At 35.7% G+C, this 18,414-nt stretch overlaps 1 protein-coding gene across 2 annotated transcripts in view; it reads right to left on the bottom strand.

Annotated features, from left to right (window-relative positions):
* Window positions 1–4,029: 4,029 nt before the first annotated feature.
* Window positions 4,030–18,414, bottom strand: part of LOC126814530 (protein mono-ADP-ribosyltransferase PARP15) — an 84,651-nt gene continuing 70,266 nt past the window's right edge. For both annotated transcript variants that reach the window (XM_050539729.2, XM_050539731.2), the window contains 2 exons: window positions 17,574–17,751; window positions 4,030–6,963 (listed from right to left, as the gene is read on the bottom strand). In XM_050539729.2, coding sequence (XP_050395686.1) covers window positions 6,692–6,963; window positions 17,574–17,751 — 450 coding nt within the window. In that variant the 3' untranslated portion in view covers window positions 4,030–6,691. The remainder of the gene's footprint in view (window positions 6,964–17,573; window positions 17,752–18,414) is intronic.

An 18,414-nucleotide genomic window follows, 5' to 3' on the forward strand; every position in this document is an offset into this window, starting at 1 on the left:
GTATTTAATTTGGCGGAGTAAAGTGAAATCCAAAATACCAGACAATATGACCCTTTAAGTGGTAAGCGGCAGTTGGGGGCCCTTATTTCTCCAACCCAAACTATATCTAGAGACAAACTATATATTTCTGGATATAGGAGCATATGTGTATGGTGGCTGATTGGTATCATGTCGTGATTTCGTCCTTCATAAGGCAACAACCCGACATCACGACATTTTAACCCAACATCACGACATTTTCACCTGACAATATGACATTTTCACCCGACACCACGACATTAAAAAATGTCGTAATGTGGTGTAAAAATCTTGTATTGTCGGGTTAAAATGTCGTGATGTCGGTCATATTCCTCTCAATATTATGATTATGTACACTTATCCTGGTGTTGGTCAAGAAAGGTCCCCGGTATTTTGCAGCGTGGTTTCTCCATGTCGGTAGATGGGACAAAAAAACAAGCTCCTGTGTACACACTGGCGTGCACATAAAAGAATCCTTCACAGATGAAATTCGATGAAGAAATGCCCCGGTCCATTGGAAATTTCCATCATTTCTCTCTGCATGCGTATGCCTATCTTCAATAGAGAGAGAGAAAAATGGGGTTTAAAGTCCACTCGACACAAACTAGGTCATTTCGGGACTAACACATGGTTAAATTTTATTTCCATAATTCGCTTGAGCGTAAGGGTCTTTAGCAGTGTAGGAGGACCCGGAGAAAACCCATGAAGTTGGACAGGGGACCCTACTCCTTGTCACGTACAACCGGGGAATCAAACCACGCCAGTTGACTCAAGGACAGACTTTTATGATACAGCGCGCACGTGCTAACCATTCAGCCATCCAACCCCCCTAGTCCGATTGGTGCAGAAAAGTAGGAAAATGAAATGAAATGGAATGGGGTTTAACGTCCAACTGTTCTGTTCTGGGAGCCACAGTGGCTAAGTGAGTAAGACGCTGGCTCGCTAGCCTGGAGGTCGCGGGTTCGCTCCCGGTGTTGGCCAAGAAAGTTCGCGATTTTCCGGTGTGGTCCGGTGGCTGAAGGGGTGGGGTGGGGAATCGCCACCCGAGCTGTGAATTTATGAGACCAAGTTTTTCTAGAACAGTTTTTTGTGTAGATTCCGAATTTCGTCATTCAAAATATTAAACTATTAAAATGGTACTTTTCAAGAAATCTGGAAATGTAAATAAAAACCACATTAAATAGGAGACATGTTAGATGTTAGTTTATTCTTATAGTCTTCATCAGAAGATTCAAAATCAAAGTTCATAATATGAGCAAGATGGTAATAAAGAAAGAAAGGTTTGTTATTTTTTCATCACGATTAAAATTCCTCCTGAAAATCTTTCTTCTAGTGTCATCTACTGAAGTAAGTCGCCTTTCGCCGAACATAGTACAAACAATTTTTCTAAGCCAGCAATTACGTCATCAGAAACATCATTTGTCTGTCCCAGCTCTTTAAAAATTGTTAGAAATTTGAAATTATCTTGAAAAAGAAAGACACATAGTCCTTACCACTGAAAGCATGTAGGCCGAGATATTCTTGACACTTTCAATACTAATCTTGATTGGATCAAAAAAAGATATTAAGATTAGTATTGAAAATGTCGAGAATATCCTAGAACTGAAAACAAACCATGAGGACACCAAAATAGAATACTTACTCATTATTGCATTGCTAAATAATGGAGGCGCTGAAATAAATTGTATTTTGCGTTCTTGCTCGAGCGAAATAGACATCCCGGTCGTTCTCCTCGCAAGCGATGATCCAAAAATACACATTTTGTTCGATGATGACAGGGGCAAGCGAGAAAGGTGCCTTACGTCGGTAGATGACGCTAGAAGAAAGATTTTTATGGGTGAAAAAATAACAGACCTTTCTTTATTACCACCTTGCCGTTGTGGTCCTTTGTTCCACATTAAACGCATCGATTATTTAACATGATTATGGAGACATGCTGCAAAACCAATGGTCGAACAAGATGACCCTGCAATGCATGGCTGGAATGAAGATTGACAATGTGAATGTCTAAAGCATATCCAAAGGATATATGCGAGCTGTTGATCAGCCATCAAGAAGATATTTATCCCGCCCATATTATGAACTTTGATTTTGAATCTTCTCATAAAGACTAAGAATAAACTAGTATCTAAACATGTCTCTGATTTACTGTGTGATTTACATTTCCAGATCTCTTTAAAAGTACCATTAAAATTATGACGAAATTGGTACTAAACGAAAAAGGTAAGGAGAAGCCATATTTAAAGTCAATTTGAACCAAATGATTTCTGTCCCCAAACATAAACCAACATGATGTCCTGGGGCATCATATACATCAATTTAGCGATGGACAGTCCTAGAAATTTATGTTATATTCAACGTGATCATCATTTATGTCAATATTATCCCATTCCCCTCTTCAGCCACTGAACTAGTGTGGTTTCCCCTTGTCAGGTGTGCAGGAAGGAGCGCCTGATCGACAAGGACAGTTGGTACAAAAAAACGAGGTCCCATGTATACATTGGCGTGCATGTAAAACATCCCTTGACAGATGAAAATCGATATAAGAGTAGGCTGTAGCGCCGCTGTCCGGGCAAAATGTCCCTCATAACACACTGAATGGTGTAAGCCTGTCTTCATTAGCCCAGTCGGAGCACAACAGTAGGAGGTTAAACTCCATTTCATTTCATTTTGTTCTGCTCTGACTGGGATAATGAAGACAGACATACCCTATACAAGTGTAATGGCCAAGTGTATAAGGGATAGCAGAAATATATGATTTAGAAATATTAACGATATGTATGCCTTTTTTTTCTTTTTTTTAACCAGCGGGTGCCAGGCAGGATACGCCCACATTTTCGAGATATGGATAGAGAACAAGCTAAAAAGAAAGTGATTTTTCCTACAATTTAGGGCCATAATTCAGGAAATTACAATTCGATATGCGCGAATATCGAAAGATACCAAGATCTTTGGGTTATAAACTTACATTTCAAGTTTCAACAAAATCAGAAAAAAATTGTGACCTCTATAGGGTCCACAACCTTGATATACCATATTTTTTACGCTATTTGAGAACGAAAGGCGGCCATTTTGTCTGTCAGTCTTGGGCCGATTTTCACGAAATTCGAACTCAGGTGTCCTTAGGGTGTAACGGTGATATAATAGTACTTTTTTTTAAATCCTTAGGGTGTAACGGTGATATAATAGTACGTTTTTTTAATTCGGATAAAAATTATGACCTCTATAGGGTCCAAAAGCTAAAAACGCAATTTTTTCGTACAATCAGGGGCTATAATTCAGGAAGTTACGGTCCGATATGTGCGAATATCGAAAGGAACCGAGATCTTTGGGTTATAAACTTACATCTCAAGTTTCAACAAAATCGGATAAAAATTGTGACCTCTATAGGGTCCACAAGCTAAAACCGTGATTTTTCGTACATAATCCATGAAGTTTCGATCTGATACATGCTAATATCGAAAGCAACCAAGATCTTTTGAAGATAACCCTATATTTCAAGTTTCGTCAAAATCGGATAAGAATTGTGACCTGTAGAGTGTTCATAAACAAATTGTGGACGGACGGACAGGGGCGACAACAATATACGTCCACATGAAAATGTGCAAAATAATGTACATACATATCTATCAGGAGTTCCAGGAAAACATGGGCCGGCCCTGAAAAGGGCACAGTCTGTTTTTTGAACATTTAAAAAAACAAATTCTACCCGCAAAACATCCCCCACAAAACTAGGCAATATTCAGTTTAATCCCTTAATCGTGTTTCTGGCTGCAACCATCCCTAGTGCAGCCACAAGCAAGTGTACTACATAGTATGTCACTCTTGCATCCGCATCTGATGACAGACTCCGGAATAAGTTGGCTGGTTGTATTGTTCTCAAAACAGTTCTGGATCAAATTCCGGTGGTCACTGGGGGTGGGGTGGGGGAGAACGTCAAACAATTTAACAATAAGGGCGATAATCCAGGTAGAATCTCGGAAAACGCTAAACAAATAAATAAAAAAAGTGTAGTGAGTAAACAGTATTATTTACAAAATATATGATATATAAAATTTGGGCAAACAGTTATAAGCTAATTTAGTGTAAACACTAATCTTGTCAAAACACTCAATTTTTAATTCTATGAGAGAATGGGTTAATTCAAGTCCAGCAGTAACCTTGCGAAATTTGTACACAATGCTATGAAACTATAAAGAGTTAAATATTTCAATTGCATTAACATAACTTGTTTGTACATATATTGTGTGTAACTTAAATAATCTATGATTACATTGTACTTTGGGCAATGGCCTTGTATACTGAATAAATATGAATACGAATAAGTGTGTTACACCAATGAAAGACTATGTTAACCTGTTAACACTGGACTTAAAATGGTGCATAGTTATATATATATATAAAAGTATATATGTACAAAATGTATAACATCAAAACATAAATGTGAAGTTGTATCATTCTTCAAAATTCTACATAGTGAGCAAGGACAATAACTCTGGAAGTAATTAATGACAATTGTCAAAATCTGATAGGCTGCATTGTTCACTAATCAGTAAAATGCTTCATTCCAAGATGATTGGATGACAAATTTTGTTGTTAAGACTACTCACATGATTTAACAAAGTTAACAGGTAAAAAGGGTGAAGCTAAATTGGCTGCAACATCTCTAGAGCATTCATAAGTTTAGTTAAAGTGAGTACGTGCAATAACTGGAATGCTATCATGAAGTTCTATTTGATACACTGGAAGGTTGACCAATAATAAATAGGTGTTTTAACATACAGAGAACATTTAAAGGCAATTCATTAATAAACTTTTAGGAAATCAGCTTGACCAGTTGATATCTATTTATGGCCAAACTTCTTGTGTATTGATGTATAAATAAAACAACCCCACAGCAGCTAAACCATCCGAGCAGTACATAAAGGTTGTCACATTGTGAATTTTTGGGTAAATAAAAATCAAAATCTTCAGAGCTTTAACTCTAGAAATTAGGCTTCTTCATTTCGCTAATTTGAAGAATGCATATCAATTTTATGTTACAACCTTCACAAGATTCTACAAATTGAAACAAGGGCAATAACTCAAAGCAATTTACAATAGGCTTCTCTGTCCCATAAATCGCATACAGATCGGATAATATCTTTGTGCTTTGAGTGTTGACAAGATTGTACAAAGCGAAACAAGGGCCATAGCTCAAGCAGCACAGAAATTCAATAGGATTCTCCGTCTCACTAATATAAATAACATAAATAAATTTGAAAAAAGATCTGACAATAAATGTAGTCTGTAGATGTTCACAGTACAATGTGAATGACTGACAGGGGTGACATAAAAAGGGTAAGTAGCTACATTTTTATCAAATATTTATCAGTATTAATGACGATAGATATTTTGAGTCCTACATGAACTATAATGACAATGTATCAACTTTTCATTTCAGTTACATCAAAATACTACAGCAGTCACATTGTACATGCCTCATTTTTTTTATCAATTGATACCAGTACTTTTAATGTTACATTTATTTTGTATGTGGTCATGATGAAGGAACAGTTAAAATCAGCTACATTTTTGTGGAATTTGTAGGAAACAGAGAGGGATGGGGGTGAAGAAACATTCTGAGTATATATTCAAGATGACACTCAATATTTATATTGGTATAAGCAGGTATAATTGGAATCTAGAATAAAATAAGAGGAGATATGTATTGTAAATGAAATTATTTTTGTTTTTTATAACCATAAGGTCTTATTCACAAAACTAATGGATTTATTCTTGATTTTTATGTTTTTTATAACCATAAGGCCTTATTTACAAAAACTTTAACTAAAATATTTAAAACATACTGACTTTTCATTGGCTAAGAATCTAGAATTTTAACTTTCTGTCATAGCATATTCTAGACCTTACTTAACTCTCAGCTAATGAAAAATCGGCATTCATAAAATAATTTGATTTGAAGTATATTCAGAAGCAATGTTATAATTCATAAAACAAATCATGTGCAGTCTATACATGATGTAAAATCATAATCATATCAATTTACAGCTTATTATACTGTATCCAACAAATTCCAACTTTTCTCAAATAGGTCTGAAAATTAAATTTCTTGCATACTAAAATTGTTTGTATTACATGTAACTAAGTCGGGTTATCAAGACAACAAGGCTTATTATAAGAGATGACTCCAAGGAATGTTCTGTATCACCGGTTTAGACTGGTTTAGATCTCCAGTCGTCCAATCACACACAATGCAGCTTATAAAGAAATGTCATTAGACAAAGATGAAAACATAATAAGACTGATAATTCTGAATTGCAGAATCCCATTTCTACATTAAGTTTGTGAGAATATAAATATATTCACTAAAATATAACAACAAGTTCTTCAAATAAATTATATACATTTTGATCATTTATCACCATCTAGGTAAAACTACAAATACAGGAATTTTGAAACCCAATGTTTCAAACTCTCTGTAATACAGTAATTAGATGTAAAATGTAAAAAGCTTACAGAAAACATTCTATATTATTTGAGAATTTCAGATACAAAGCTCAGATAAAACTGAAATATAAGTTGAAGTACAAGATTAAAAAAACGGTATGTTAAAATTAATTTTGCATGGAACATGTCTTCTTTTAACAAATCCTTCATATATACTAAAACTTCAAAATGTTATAAGATATTCTGGATAAGCTTGTGTATCATTAAATATAATATACATTGAAGGGTTTGAAGTATTGTCTACTAATGAATTATAAACTTGTGTGGTGCCGGGTTTGTTTGGCGGAACTCTATAAGCACTGTTTCCTGGTGTATAATCTCCAACCAATACTTTACATTGATACATTTTACGCTCACCTTTACTATTTTGTCTTGCATAATTGACAGAATATGATGAATTTACAGCAAAGTAAACACCCTGTCCATGTACTGTGGCTGAAAGAAAGATTCACATTTGTTAATACCACACCCTCATTTGGTCTGTCCATGATGATGATTAGGGAAAACTTGCAAGGTAATTAAATATACACCCACCACATTAAAATAATTAACTTTGCCTTTATATAGTTTACACGGTTTTCTAGTCAAGTTAATAATAGCAGAATAACCTGGGGAATAACTTTGAAATGTTAATTGGAATTTATTGAAAATCCATCTTGCATCATCTTTCAAATGAAAGTTTCAAAACATTGCATGACATAGAATTTCCTAGTATTGAAGGGAAGTAATTTAGAAAATGATCATTGAAATTGGTTGAAAATCATTAGGTATCATCCTTTTTAAAATAGTCTGGAGGCTCAGTGCGGAGGGGTGTCCATCAAATGGGCACAAAACCAGACCCAACTTTTCTACAGTAAAATTTTCCGTAGAATACCATGCCAAGTGGTAATCAGTCCGCCGTTGGGGCGTTTTCGAGATATTCAAGGTCAAAGGTCAAATGAGTTTATTTGCACGGAAAGTGAATGCGCAGCCATTCTTGTATCGTGAAAGTAAACTGAAAATGACTGAAAGTAATCACCAATTCAATAAAAATGTAAACTTGCTAAATTCACTTTTGTTCTTTGTGACCCTGGAGGTCAAAAGGTGAAATTTTCTGTTTTAGCACTAGAGAGATTTAAAGCAATAAATGTCAGTGTAAAATATAAAGATAGGTTGCCAGGCAACGAAACATACGCCCACAGCAGCTAAATCGTCCGGGCAGTCAACAAGAGTTGTCACATATTTTTACTTTTTTCGGTAATGAAACATTTATAATACACTAAAATCTTATTAAGAGCAACAACTCAGAAAACCATTAGAATTTGTTTGGTTTTTATAAAGTTCTGCCCCATGCTAACGTTTTGTATACAAAACTTTTAATACTGTATCATGGATTTAGCTGTTCCAAGTCATAAAAATTCATTGAAAATCAATATACTTGTTCGCCTCAAGATCTTAAACTCTGTGTATCAATCTGAAGTCAATCGGATATTAACTTTGGCCTCGAGGGCGTCCACAAGATTTTTCAAAGTGATCAAGGGCCATAACTTTGGCAGTTATTATCAGAAATCTTTGAAAATCAATAGGATTCTTCGCCTCGTGACCTCAAACACTGTGTATAAATTTAAAGTCAATGAGATTAACTTTAGCCTTTAGAGCATCCACAAGATTTTTTGAAGTGATCAAGGGCCATAACTCTGGCAGTAATTATCGAAAATCACTGAAAATGAATAGACCTCTTCGTCTCATGACCTTAAACACTGTGTATAAATTTAAAGTCAATCGGATATTAACTTTAGACACTAGAGCGTCCACAAGATTTTTCAAAGTGATCAAGGGCCATAACTCTGGCAGTAATTATCTTGGGTAACAAGCCATTTGTTGACGTATTAACAGACGGACTGAGCAGAGTGGACAGATGACGGTCAAATGTGACAAATATAATATAGTCACGTGAAATAGGGTGTATCAAACAATGTGAACTGACTGATGACTAAGCTGTAAAATATGTAGTGTTTATACCAGGTTTTGTGACAGTGTCAATAGGTCCACGTAAGATTATCTTGTATCTTTAAATCTGATTACAGCCCTCCATATTTCTAACCAACCAATCCCAGCAAGTTTGAACCAGCGGCTGCCAGGCAGGATACGCCCACATTTTGCAAGAGATGGATAGAGAACAAGCTAAAAACAAAAGCGATTTTTTGAACAATCAGGGGCCATAATCCAGAAAGATTTTTGGAATATAAGGATACGTTTGAAGTTTTATCAAAATCGGATAAAAATTGTGACCTCTAGAGGGCCCATAACCTTTGTATTACATACTTATACACAATTTCCGTACAAAAAACGGCCATTTTGTCAGTCAGTTTCATTTCGATTTTCCCGAAATTCTAATTCAACCTTCATTATGGTGGAATGGTGATATGTGACTGGCCACAGCTAAACGAGTCGAAATGCGCACGAAAAAATAATGAGATAAAGACAAAATAAGTGAAAATATTGATTTTGATCGAAATTGAGATTTTCACAAAAATCACTCTATAAATATACTATCTATCGACACAAAAGATCAAAATAGCAATAAAACATTTTAAAACACCTATATTTGAATTAAGGCTGGGAATCGATATGAAATTTCAATATCGATTATCGGCAAGAATTTGTCAGCGATTATCGATAATAATCGATTATCAATCATTCTTCCGGAAAAACCGAACTTTACCGACCTGTTATTTGTGTTGATCGAGTTACAGTAGTGTTATTATCCTAGTCTAATACTGTGCCGATGTACGTAAAAAAATCAATTAATGTAAAATAATTAGTTGCTAAATGTAGGATTAACTTTAGTATTATTCTAAGTTTTGTTCTTGATTCATTTGAACCTTTTTTTTATTCCAATATCTCCGATAAATACAAAGACAATACATGGTTTCTCTTTGCAAGTTACTGGCGATCACACAGTGTTACTAATAATAGAATAAAATATAATAGAAGGCGTCTATTGATTGGACAATAAAAAAATAATTACCGGCTTTCAAAGTAGGATTTTTATGATTGGTTAATTTTTACGAAAACCAAAGTAGAATTCTTCCAAGAAATTACGAGAGATATAGATATTTTCCCGGGAAGTCAAAAACGTGGGCTGTATCTGACATGATTTAGTAATAAAAGCTGAGTTGATCATTAATAATACAATTAGTTTTATGGTGAAAGCAGACAATTTCTCTACAAATCAATCAAGAGCAAAGAAGGGAGATAATTCTAATTTTACTATATCACGTGCGATCGTCATTGTTCACAAAGTGCGTGACCTATTTTAGTTTCAACTAGTAATAACAATAAAAACAACGAAAATATTAAAATAATGTATTTAATCTTAAAGTTTAGTTTTTTTTTACAATAATATATATTTAAAATGTGCCAGTTTGTAAGCAGAGGGGGAAAATAGTTGTTGTGTTGACGTTGTGTATTCGTTCATTCGTCTGCATGCCAGACTACGGCAAGTTCAGTCATGTGAAAGTGACCGTAACTTGCCGTCAGAAGGTAAATATACTGATAATCAATATTTGAATTTCAATATCGATTATCGTATCGCTAAATAACTTCTACCGATTATCGATTATATTGATATTTTTGCACAGCCTTAATTTGAATGTTTTGTAAGAGTACCATATTCTTAAATCTGTCCTATTTCTTAAAATTCTCGGCGAAATTAGTTATTTTTCTTCACTCGCAGCGGGACGACCGGTCATTCCTCTTGAATAATAATTGGCATCGTTGTAAAGCAGAGCATCTCTAGTTTACAAATATGATCAAAATATTGTCGATGAATTGATTTTGAACGGATGCAATCGAGTTTTAATACCCCTAAAAAATATAAATAAACTCCGCCTGTTGCCATGCTGTCTACTCAACTCGTTTGCTGATTGGTCCAGACACCATGTGCAAGGCATTATCGATAAATATTCTGCCATTGATAGGGTGACCCACCATAAATAAATATCTCCATATATCTCGACAATTTCGCCACAATATTTATATATATGCCAAGCCTCAAATCAGTTTCACACAATTATAGTCACTAAATAAACGATCATGTTGTACTTAATAAGCTATGACCATTAATCATGTATAAATAATAGACTGAAAACTGGATCCATGTGTCGTCCATAACATCCAGACACTTTTGAGTAAAAGATAGGTTATGTGCCCTTGTTTTGAAATTAGTCTCGCTTAACCAGTCTATCGACCATTCTAGGGCTGATTGACAGGTCGGGATAATCAAGACTACTTTTTTACGAAACATAACAGAAAGCTAGAACAAGAAATTGAATTTAGAAATGAGCACGTTAGCTAGCTCAACAATTGTTTTAAGAAGCTTGTAAAAGTAAAATGAAACTACTGCTAGTATCATGTTCCTGTCTAACCCGAGTGTTTCTGAGATATTATTTGTACTAAACCAAAAGATGCCGCTCTTAACGGTACAGTTAATGATAAAGCGATTTAAAAAATGAAACGAACGTAATTTCTAAATCTGCTGTAATAACCAAGAAGCTTAATTTTACTGTTATTCAAAATCGTCAACAATAATTTTTTTACGGCTGTAATAGTTGATAGATTTGTAGAGAATTGCACGTGCCATGGCTATTTATAGTATCATACTGTCAGAAAGTTGGCCTCGACACGGCGAATGTGCACGCTTCAGTGGTAGTCTCGAACTATTAGCGGTTGACTGTATTTCTGTAGGTGCGTGGGTCACCCTACCATTGAGTATCCTCTGAATAATGTTGATATTTACATCAAAGCCAAAATGTACGAAAGTGAATGTAAGCATTTCTTGACTATGAAATTGACATTTCTGTAGGGACTCATATTTTGATAACATTACGGTACCTGAAAATAATAGACCTATCGTACAAGCAAAATCTTATTTTAATTCACGTGTTAAATAAACACGTGTACAGCTGTGGCGGATTCTTTGATGATTATCCAATCATCAATCTTAATCTCCTGACCACTAGCTGGCACTAAGGTATAATATACACAACAGACTACTAATGTATAGATTGTTCTTCAGTATAACACTATCATTTGAATATTATGCCGTATGTGTTGTGGATGTTTTGTTATGAAAGGAGTGCATTTATTACGATTTTCGTCGTCAGCACCCTTGAAATCCTAAATAAACCAGCGGCTGCCAGGCAGGATACGCCCACATTTTCGAGAGATGTATTGAGAACAAGCTAAAAATAAAGTGATTTTTCCTACAATCAAGGGCCATAATTCAGGAAATTACAATTCGATATACGCAAATATCGAAAGGAACCAAGATCTTTGGATTATAAACTTACATTTTAAGTTTCTACAAAATCGGATAAAAATTGTGACCTCTATAGGGTCCACAACCTTAATATACCATATTTTTACGCTATTTGAGAACGAGGGGCGGCCATTTTGTCTGTCAGTTTTGGTCCAAATTTCACGAAATTCGAACTGAGCCGTCCTTAGGGTGTAACGGTGATATAATAATACGTTTTTTTAAATCGGATAAAAATTATGACCTCTATAGGGTCCACAAGCTAAAAACGCAATTTTTCGTTCAATCAGGGGCCATAATTCAGGAAGTTACGGTCCAATATGCGCGAATATCAAAAGGAACCGAGATCTTTGGGTTATAAAGTTTCAACAAAATCGGATAAAAATTGTGACCTCTATAGGGTCCACAACCTTGATATACCATATTTTTACGCTATTTGAGAACGAACGGCGGCCATTTTGTCTGTCAATTTTGGGCCGATTTTCATGAAATTCGAACTCATTCGTCCTTAGGGTGTAACGGTGATATAATAATACGTTTTTTTAAATCTGATAAAAATTATGACCTCTATAGGGTCCACAAGCTAAAAACGCGATTTTTTGTACAATCAGGGGCCATAATTCAGGAAGTTACAGTCCGATATGCGCGAATATTGAAAGGATCCGAGATCTTTGGGTTATAAACTTACATTTCAAGTTTCAACAAAATCGGATAAAAATTGTGACCTCTATAGGGTCCACAACCTTGATATACCATATTTTTACGCTATTTGAGAACGAATGGTGGCCATTTTGTCTGTCAATTTTGGGCCGATTTTCACGAAATTCGAACTCAGCCGTCCTTAGGGTGTAACGGTGATATAATACTACGTTTTTTTAAATCGGATAAAAATTATTACCTCAATAGGGTCCACAAGCTAAAAACGCGATTTTTCGTACAATCAGGGGCCATAATTCAGGAAGTTACGGTCCAATATGTGCGAATATCGAAAGGAACCAAGATCTGTGGGTTATAAACATACATTTCAAGTTTCAACAAAATCGGATAAAAATTGTGACCTCTATAGGGTCCACAACCTTGATATACCATATTTTTACGCTATTTGAGAACGAACGGCGGCTATTTTGTCTGTCAATTTTGGGCCGATTTTCACGAAATTCGATCTCAGCCATCCTTAGGGTGTAACGGAGATTCAACAAAATCGGATAAAAATTGTGACCTCTATAGTGTCCACAAGCTAAAAACGTGATTTTTCGTACAAACAGGGGCCATAATCCATGAAGTTTCGATCCAATACATGCCAATATCGAAAGGAACCGAGATCTTTTCGAGATAAACCTATATTTCAAGTTTCGTCAAAATCAGATAAGAATTGTGACCTGTAGAGTGTCCACAAACAAATTGTGGACGGACGGACGTCCAGGGGCGACGACAATATACGTCCACATGAAAATGTGGGCGTATAAAAAATAAATACATGTTAACGTATTGTAAAATGATCAATCAAAGTAAAAATTCCCGTAAAATATTATTGTTTATATCGCGTGTGTCTAGTTAATCAAGGTGCGCCCGATTGAACAAAAATAGTAATATGCGATAAAAAGCAGACGAAATTGTTTTCTAACGAAGATTTCTAATGTAACAAAAAAATAACAATTAAAATGAATGGGGCTTCGGAAGTCACTGTCAAGAATTGGCTTCAGACATAAGACCTAACTAAATGTCTACATCACATTCACAAACTGTCACAAGTACTTGTGGCAGTGCTAAAAAATCTAATAGTCAGAATGGAATCTAATCATATTTGTTATGAATTAAAGTAATTTCTTGTTATTTAGGTGTTTTACGTTGAAACTGGACTTTTTGATTAGCAGTGCTGCTAATCAACTGTGAAAAATTACCGACAGCCCTGCAGGCAACGAAACATACGCCCACAGAAGCTAAGTCGTCCGAGCAGTCAACAAGAGTTGTCACATATTTTTTCTATTGTCGGTAATGAAACATTTATAATACACTAAAATCTGATTAAGAGTAACAACTTATTAAACATGCATTATGCAAGAGCAAAATCTGCTTATTACAAGTCTTTCTTTAGGCCTGAAATGTTATCTAAATTATCAATTAGACATTAGGGTGTTTCACTTTTCACTTTTTTTGGAATTTCTAAGGTTTCTACCCGTCACTGAAATCCACTTGGGGTCAAACTTACATCGTAATATTTTCAGAATTTTCTTGCTGAAAATGGCTGCCGGCGGCCATTTTTTCCAAAATTGCGACTATTTTCTGACGTTTTGAGCTTGACAGATCACTTAGAAAGGTCAGGTATGGCTTGTAATGTATCTATTTTATGCTTTTTAGGTATGCAGAGTCCATTCCCACTATCTTAAATGAGATAGTCAGAATCCAAGATGGTGGAAATCCAAGATGGTGCCCCAAATTCCCTATTTTCGTGACATGGAAAAGCATTTTTCAAAGACTATGTCATTCTGAACATCATTTTGGCCCTGATAATAAATTTTGCACTCATAAAATTCATTATCAGGGCCAAAATGATGTTCAGAATGACACTGATCCACCTTTGGTTGAAAATGGCGCAAGGTAATGACTGAAGGTGAAGTTCCGATGGAGTATATTCACAACACTATTAATCTGGCAGAACTATGACTGAACCTGGAAATTGTTTACAAAGTTTTTTTATGATTGATTTAAGTAGCCTAAGGTGTCCTCTTTCAGAATGTGCCGGGTGAACCTTGGTAACGCTTGAGCGTTTTGAGAAATTCAAAACGGCATCCAAGACGGCCGGCATTTCTCTAAATACACTAAAATCGTTCATTATGTTGTGGGGTGATTAGATGATAGTAAAATCCAAAATACCAGATAATATGGCCCTTTAACTCGTTAGCGGCGGTTGGGGGCGATTATTTCACCAAACCAAATGATATCTAGAGACAAACTATATTTCTGGACATAGGAGCATATGAGTAATATGATAACACCACATACATGCCTATCAGGAGCTCCAGGGCCACATGACAGACTCTGGAGCATGTTGGCCGGTTGTAATGTTCTCACTGTAGTAACGTTCACCCAGCAAAACAGTTCCGGATCAAGTTCCCTGCAAATGCATCATTCGTTGAGCAAGACTACATGGTTTGGGTGGGGGGGGGGATGCTGACCATACATTTCAGTTTTGGATGTCCAATTGTGCATACCCTCCAGCGTGTTTCGGACATCGATTTGCTAGAACTTTGTCCATAACCAGCTGACATGTACAGTGGCCTGTACAAGCACAGATTCTATTAGAGCGTCTGGAGAGAGAATACAATCAAGCTCTCACCACTTTCAAAGCTATTCCTTTCCCCACGACGTAACAGCAAGTAACTGTGTCACATCCAATAAGAGCATGAGCTGACAGGATTTCAATGGTACAGGACATGTTTCTCAGAAGTTGAACCAATGTCAACGGTTGTTCTTTCCTCGATTGGTGATTCCATTGTAAGAAGCTTGTTATAGACAGAGCTATTGCAAATCGCTGTCTGAAACACGTTGGAGGGTATAGGCATCCAAAACGGGAAATCTGTCGTCATCATCCCCACCTAAACCATGTAGTCTTGCTCCAAAGAATGATGCATGTGTAGGGAACGTAAAAACATGTCATCACCAAGCTATTGTGTGGCCTTGACTGGAAGATCGTAGTCCGCAGGAACTATATTGCTTGGTTAAGGACACTAAATTGAGAACATTACAACCGGTCAACGTGCTCCGGAGTCTGTTACGTGGTTCATCAGATGTGGATGCAAGAGTGACATGTAGTACGTGTGCTTGTAGCTACACTAGGGATGGCTTAGATTATACAGTATTTTGCAGGTTGCAGCCAGAAACATGACTAGACGATTAAACTGAATATTACCTAGTTATTTTCGTGTTTTACGGGTAGAATTTGTTGGGGTTTTTTAAATATTCAAAAAACAGCTTGTGCCCCCCCTTTCCAGGGCCCATCCATGTCGTCCTGGTGCTCCTGATAGGCATGTATGTAGTGTTATTGTATCACTCATTTGCTACTATATCAAGAAATATATAATTTGTCTCTAGATATAGTTTGGTTTGGTGAAATAATCGCCACAACATAATGAACGAGCTCAGTGTATTTAGTGAAATGCCGGCTGTCTTGGATGCCATCTTGAATTTCTCAGAATGCTCAAGGGTTACTGAGGTTCACCCGGCACATTCTGAAAGAGGACACCTTAGGCTACTAAAATCAATCATGAAAAAAAACTTTGTAAACAACTTCCAGGTTCAGTCATAGTTCTGCCAGATTAATAGTGTTGTGAATATACTCCATCGGAACTTCACCTTCAGTCATTACCTTGCGCCATTTTCAACCAAAGGTAGATCAGTGTCATTCTGAACATCATTTTGGCCCTGATAATGAATTTTATGAGTGCAAAATTTATTATCAGGGCCAAAATGATGTTCAGAATGACATAGTCTTTGAAAACTGCTTTTCCATGTCACGAAAATAGAAGATTTGGGGCACCATCTTGGATTTCCACCATCTTGGATTCTGACAATCTTATTTAAGATAGTGGAAATGGACTCTACATACCTGAAAAGCATAAAATAGACACATTACAAGCCATACCTGGCCTTTCTAAGTGATCTGTCAAGCTCAAAACGTCCGAAAATCCAGAAAATAGTCGCAATTTTGGAAAAAATGGCCGCCGGCAGCCATTTTCAGCAAGAAAATTCTAAAAATATTACGGTGTAAGTTTGACCCCGAGTGGACTTCGGTGACGGGTAGAAACCTTAGAAATTCCCAAAAAAGTGAAAAGTGAAACACCCTATTAGACATTAATTAACTTATCCAGACCATAATAAACTCTCGATGTCAAGGGTAGCCTTCGATGTAGGCTGGATTAGATTCCTATATGCCGCTAACGGCCAAAGATAATTAAATCAGAAAAAGTGGATAATCGAGACTATGCTGTTTATTTTAACTATTATAGCGAGAACTGCCATCTCTTTATCTTATCTCCCATAATGTATCTTTAAGTTATTATCAGAAAATCATTAGAATTTGTTTGGCTTTAAGTTCTGCCCCATGCTAACGTTAAATATACCAAGCATTTAATATCATGGATTTAGCTGTTCAAGTTATCAAAATTCATTGAAAATCAATATACTTGTTTGTCTCAAGACCTTAAACTCTGTTTATCAATCTAAAGTCAATCGAATGATAACTTTGGTCTCTAGAGCATCCACAATATTTTTCAAAGTGATCAATAGGCTTCTTCATCTCACTAATACCAACAACATATATCAATTTCAAAACAATCAGATAATAAATGTAGTCTGTAGAGTGTTCACAAGAAATTGTGGATGACGGACGATGGATGTACGGAGGTTCAATGAGAGCGTATAAAAATTGTGACCTGTAGAGTGTCCACAAACAAATTGTGGACGGACGACGACGATATACGTCCACATGAAAATGTGGGCATATAAAAACAATGCAAAAGGGTGACTCTGCACAGAATCTGACCTGAAGAGCGTTTACAAGGAATTGTGCATGGACTAGGATGACGACAATTCAAGTCCGCATTAAATATGGGCATACAAAAATAATATATTTGACATTGTTGAAGTGCATCATTTGTACGCTCATGTGATTTTGACTAGGCTCCCTAACATGAGGGCACATCATAAATGAATGCTAGTAATCAATGTTAATAAATCAAAACCTTACCATTTTTACCACAGTAGCTTCTATTAAAACCATAATTATTAATACTAAATATAGAATTTTCATCAGTACCATGCCATAGAATATCCTTTTCTACTGTTGGCCTTTGTAATTCTAGTTCCATTTGGCGTTTTTTAGAAACATACTGTTCATAAAGCGACCGGTTTTCTATTCTCTCAATCTGCAAAAAAATATATTAATGTCCTGCACAACTGTTGTAATAAGAAGAGGGTATATAATCACACATCAATTAACACTTAGTTAAAATCTTGCTTTAAAGATAGACAAGCAGTTTCCAACAACATACGCCAACATTTTGCAAGAGATGGACAGAGAACAAGCTAAAAAAAAAAAAAAAAAAGAAAAAAAAAAGCGATTTTTCGTACAATCAGGGGCCACAATCCACGACATTACGGTCTGATATGCGTGAATATCTACAGGAAACACAATCTTTGGGATATAAACATGTATTTTAAGTTTCATCAAAATCGGATAAAAATTGTGACCTCTAGAGGGTCCACAACCGTGGTATTACATACTTTTAAACTAGCCATTTTGTCTGGCAGTATCGTTCCGATTTTTATTGAATTCGAACTCAACCATCATTATGGTGTAACGGTGATATATTTAAACGGTTTTTAAAATTGAATAAACATTGTGACCTCTAGAGGGTCCACAAACTAAAAACGTGATTTTTTGTACAATCAAGGGCCATAATCCAGGAAATTACGGTATGGTATGCGTAAATAGCAAAAGGAACCAAGATCTTTGGGATATATACTCAGCCAAATTAAAAACTTGACACTAATGAATTTCACAAAAAAAATTTTTCTGGCAAGTCAAA

This window comes from Patella vulgata, chromosome 3, assembly GCF_932274485.2.
Source record: "Patella vulgata chromosome 3, xgPatVulg1.2, whole genome shotgun sequence".
NCBI lineage: Eukaryota > Metazoa > Mollusca > Gastropoda > Patellidae > Patella > Patella vulgata.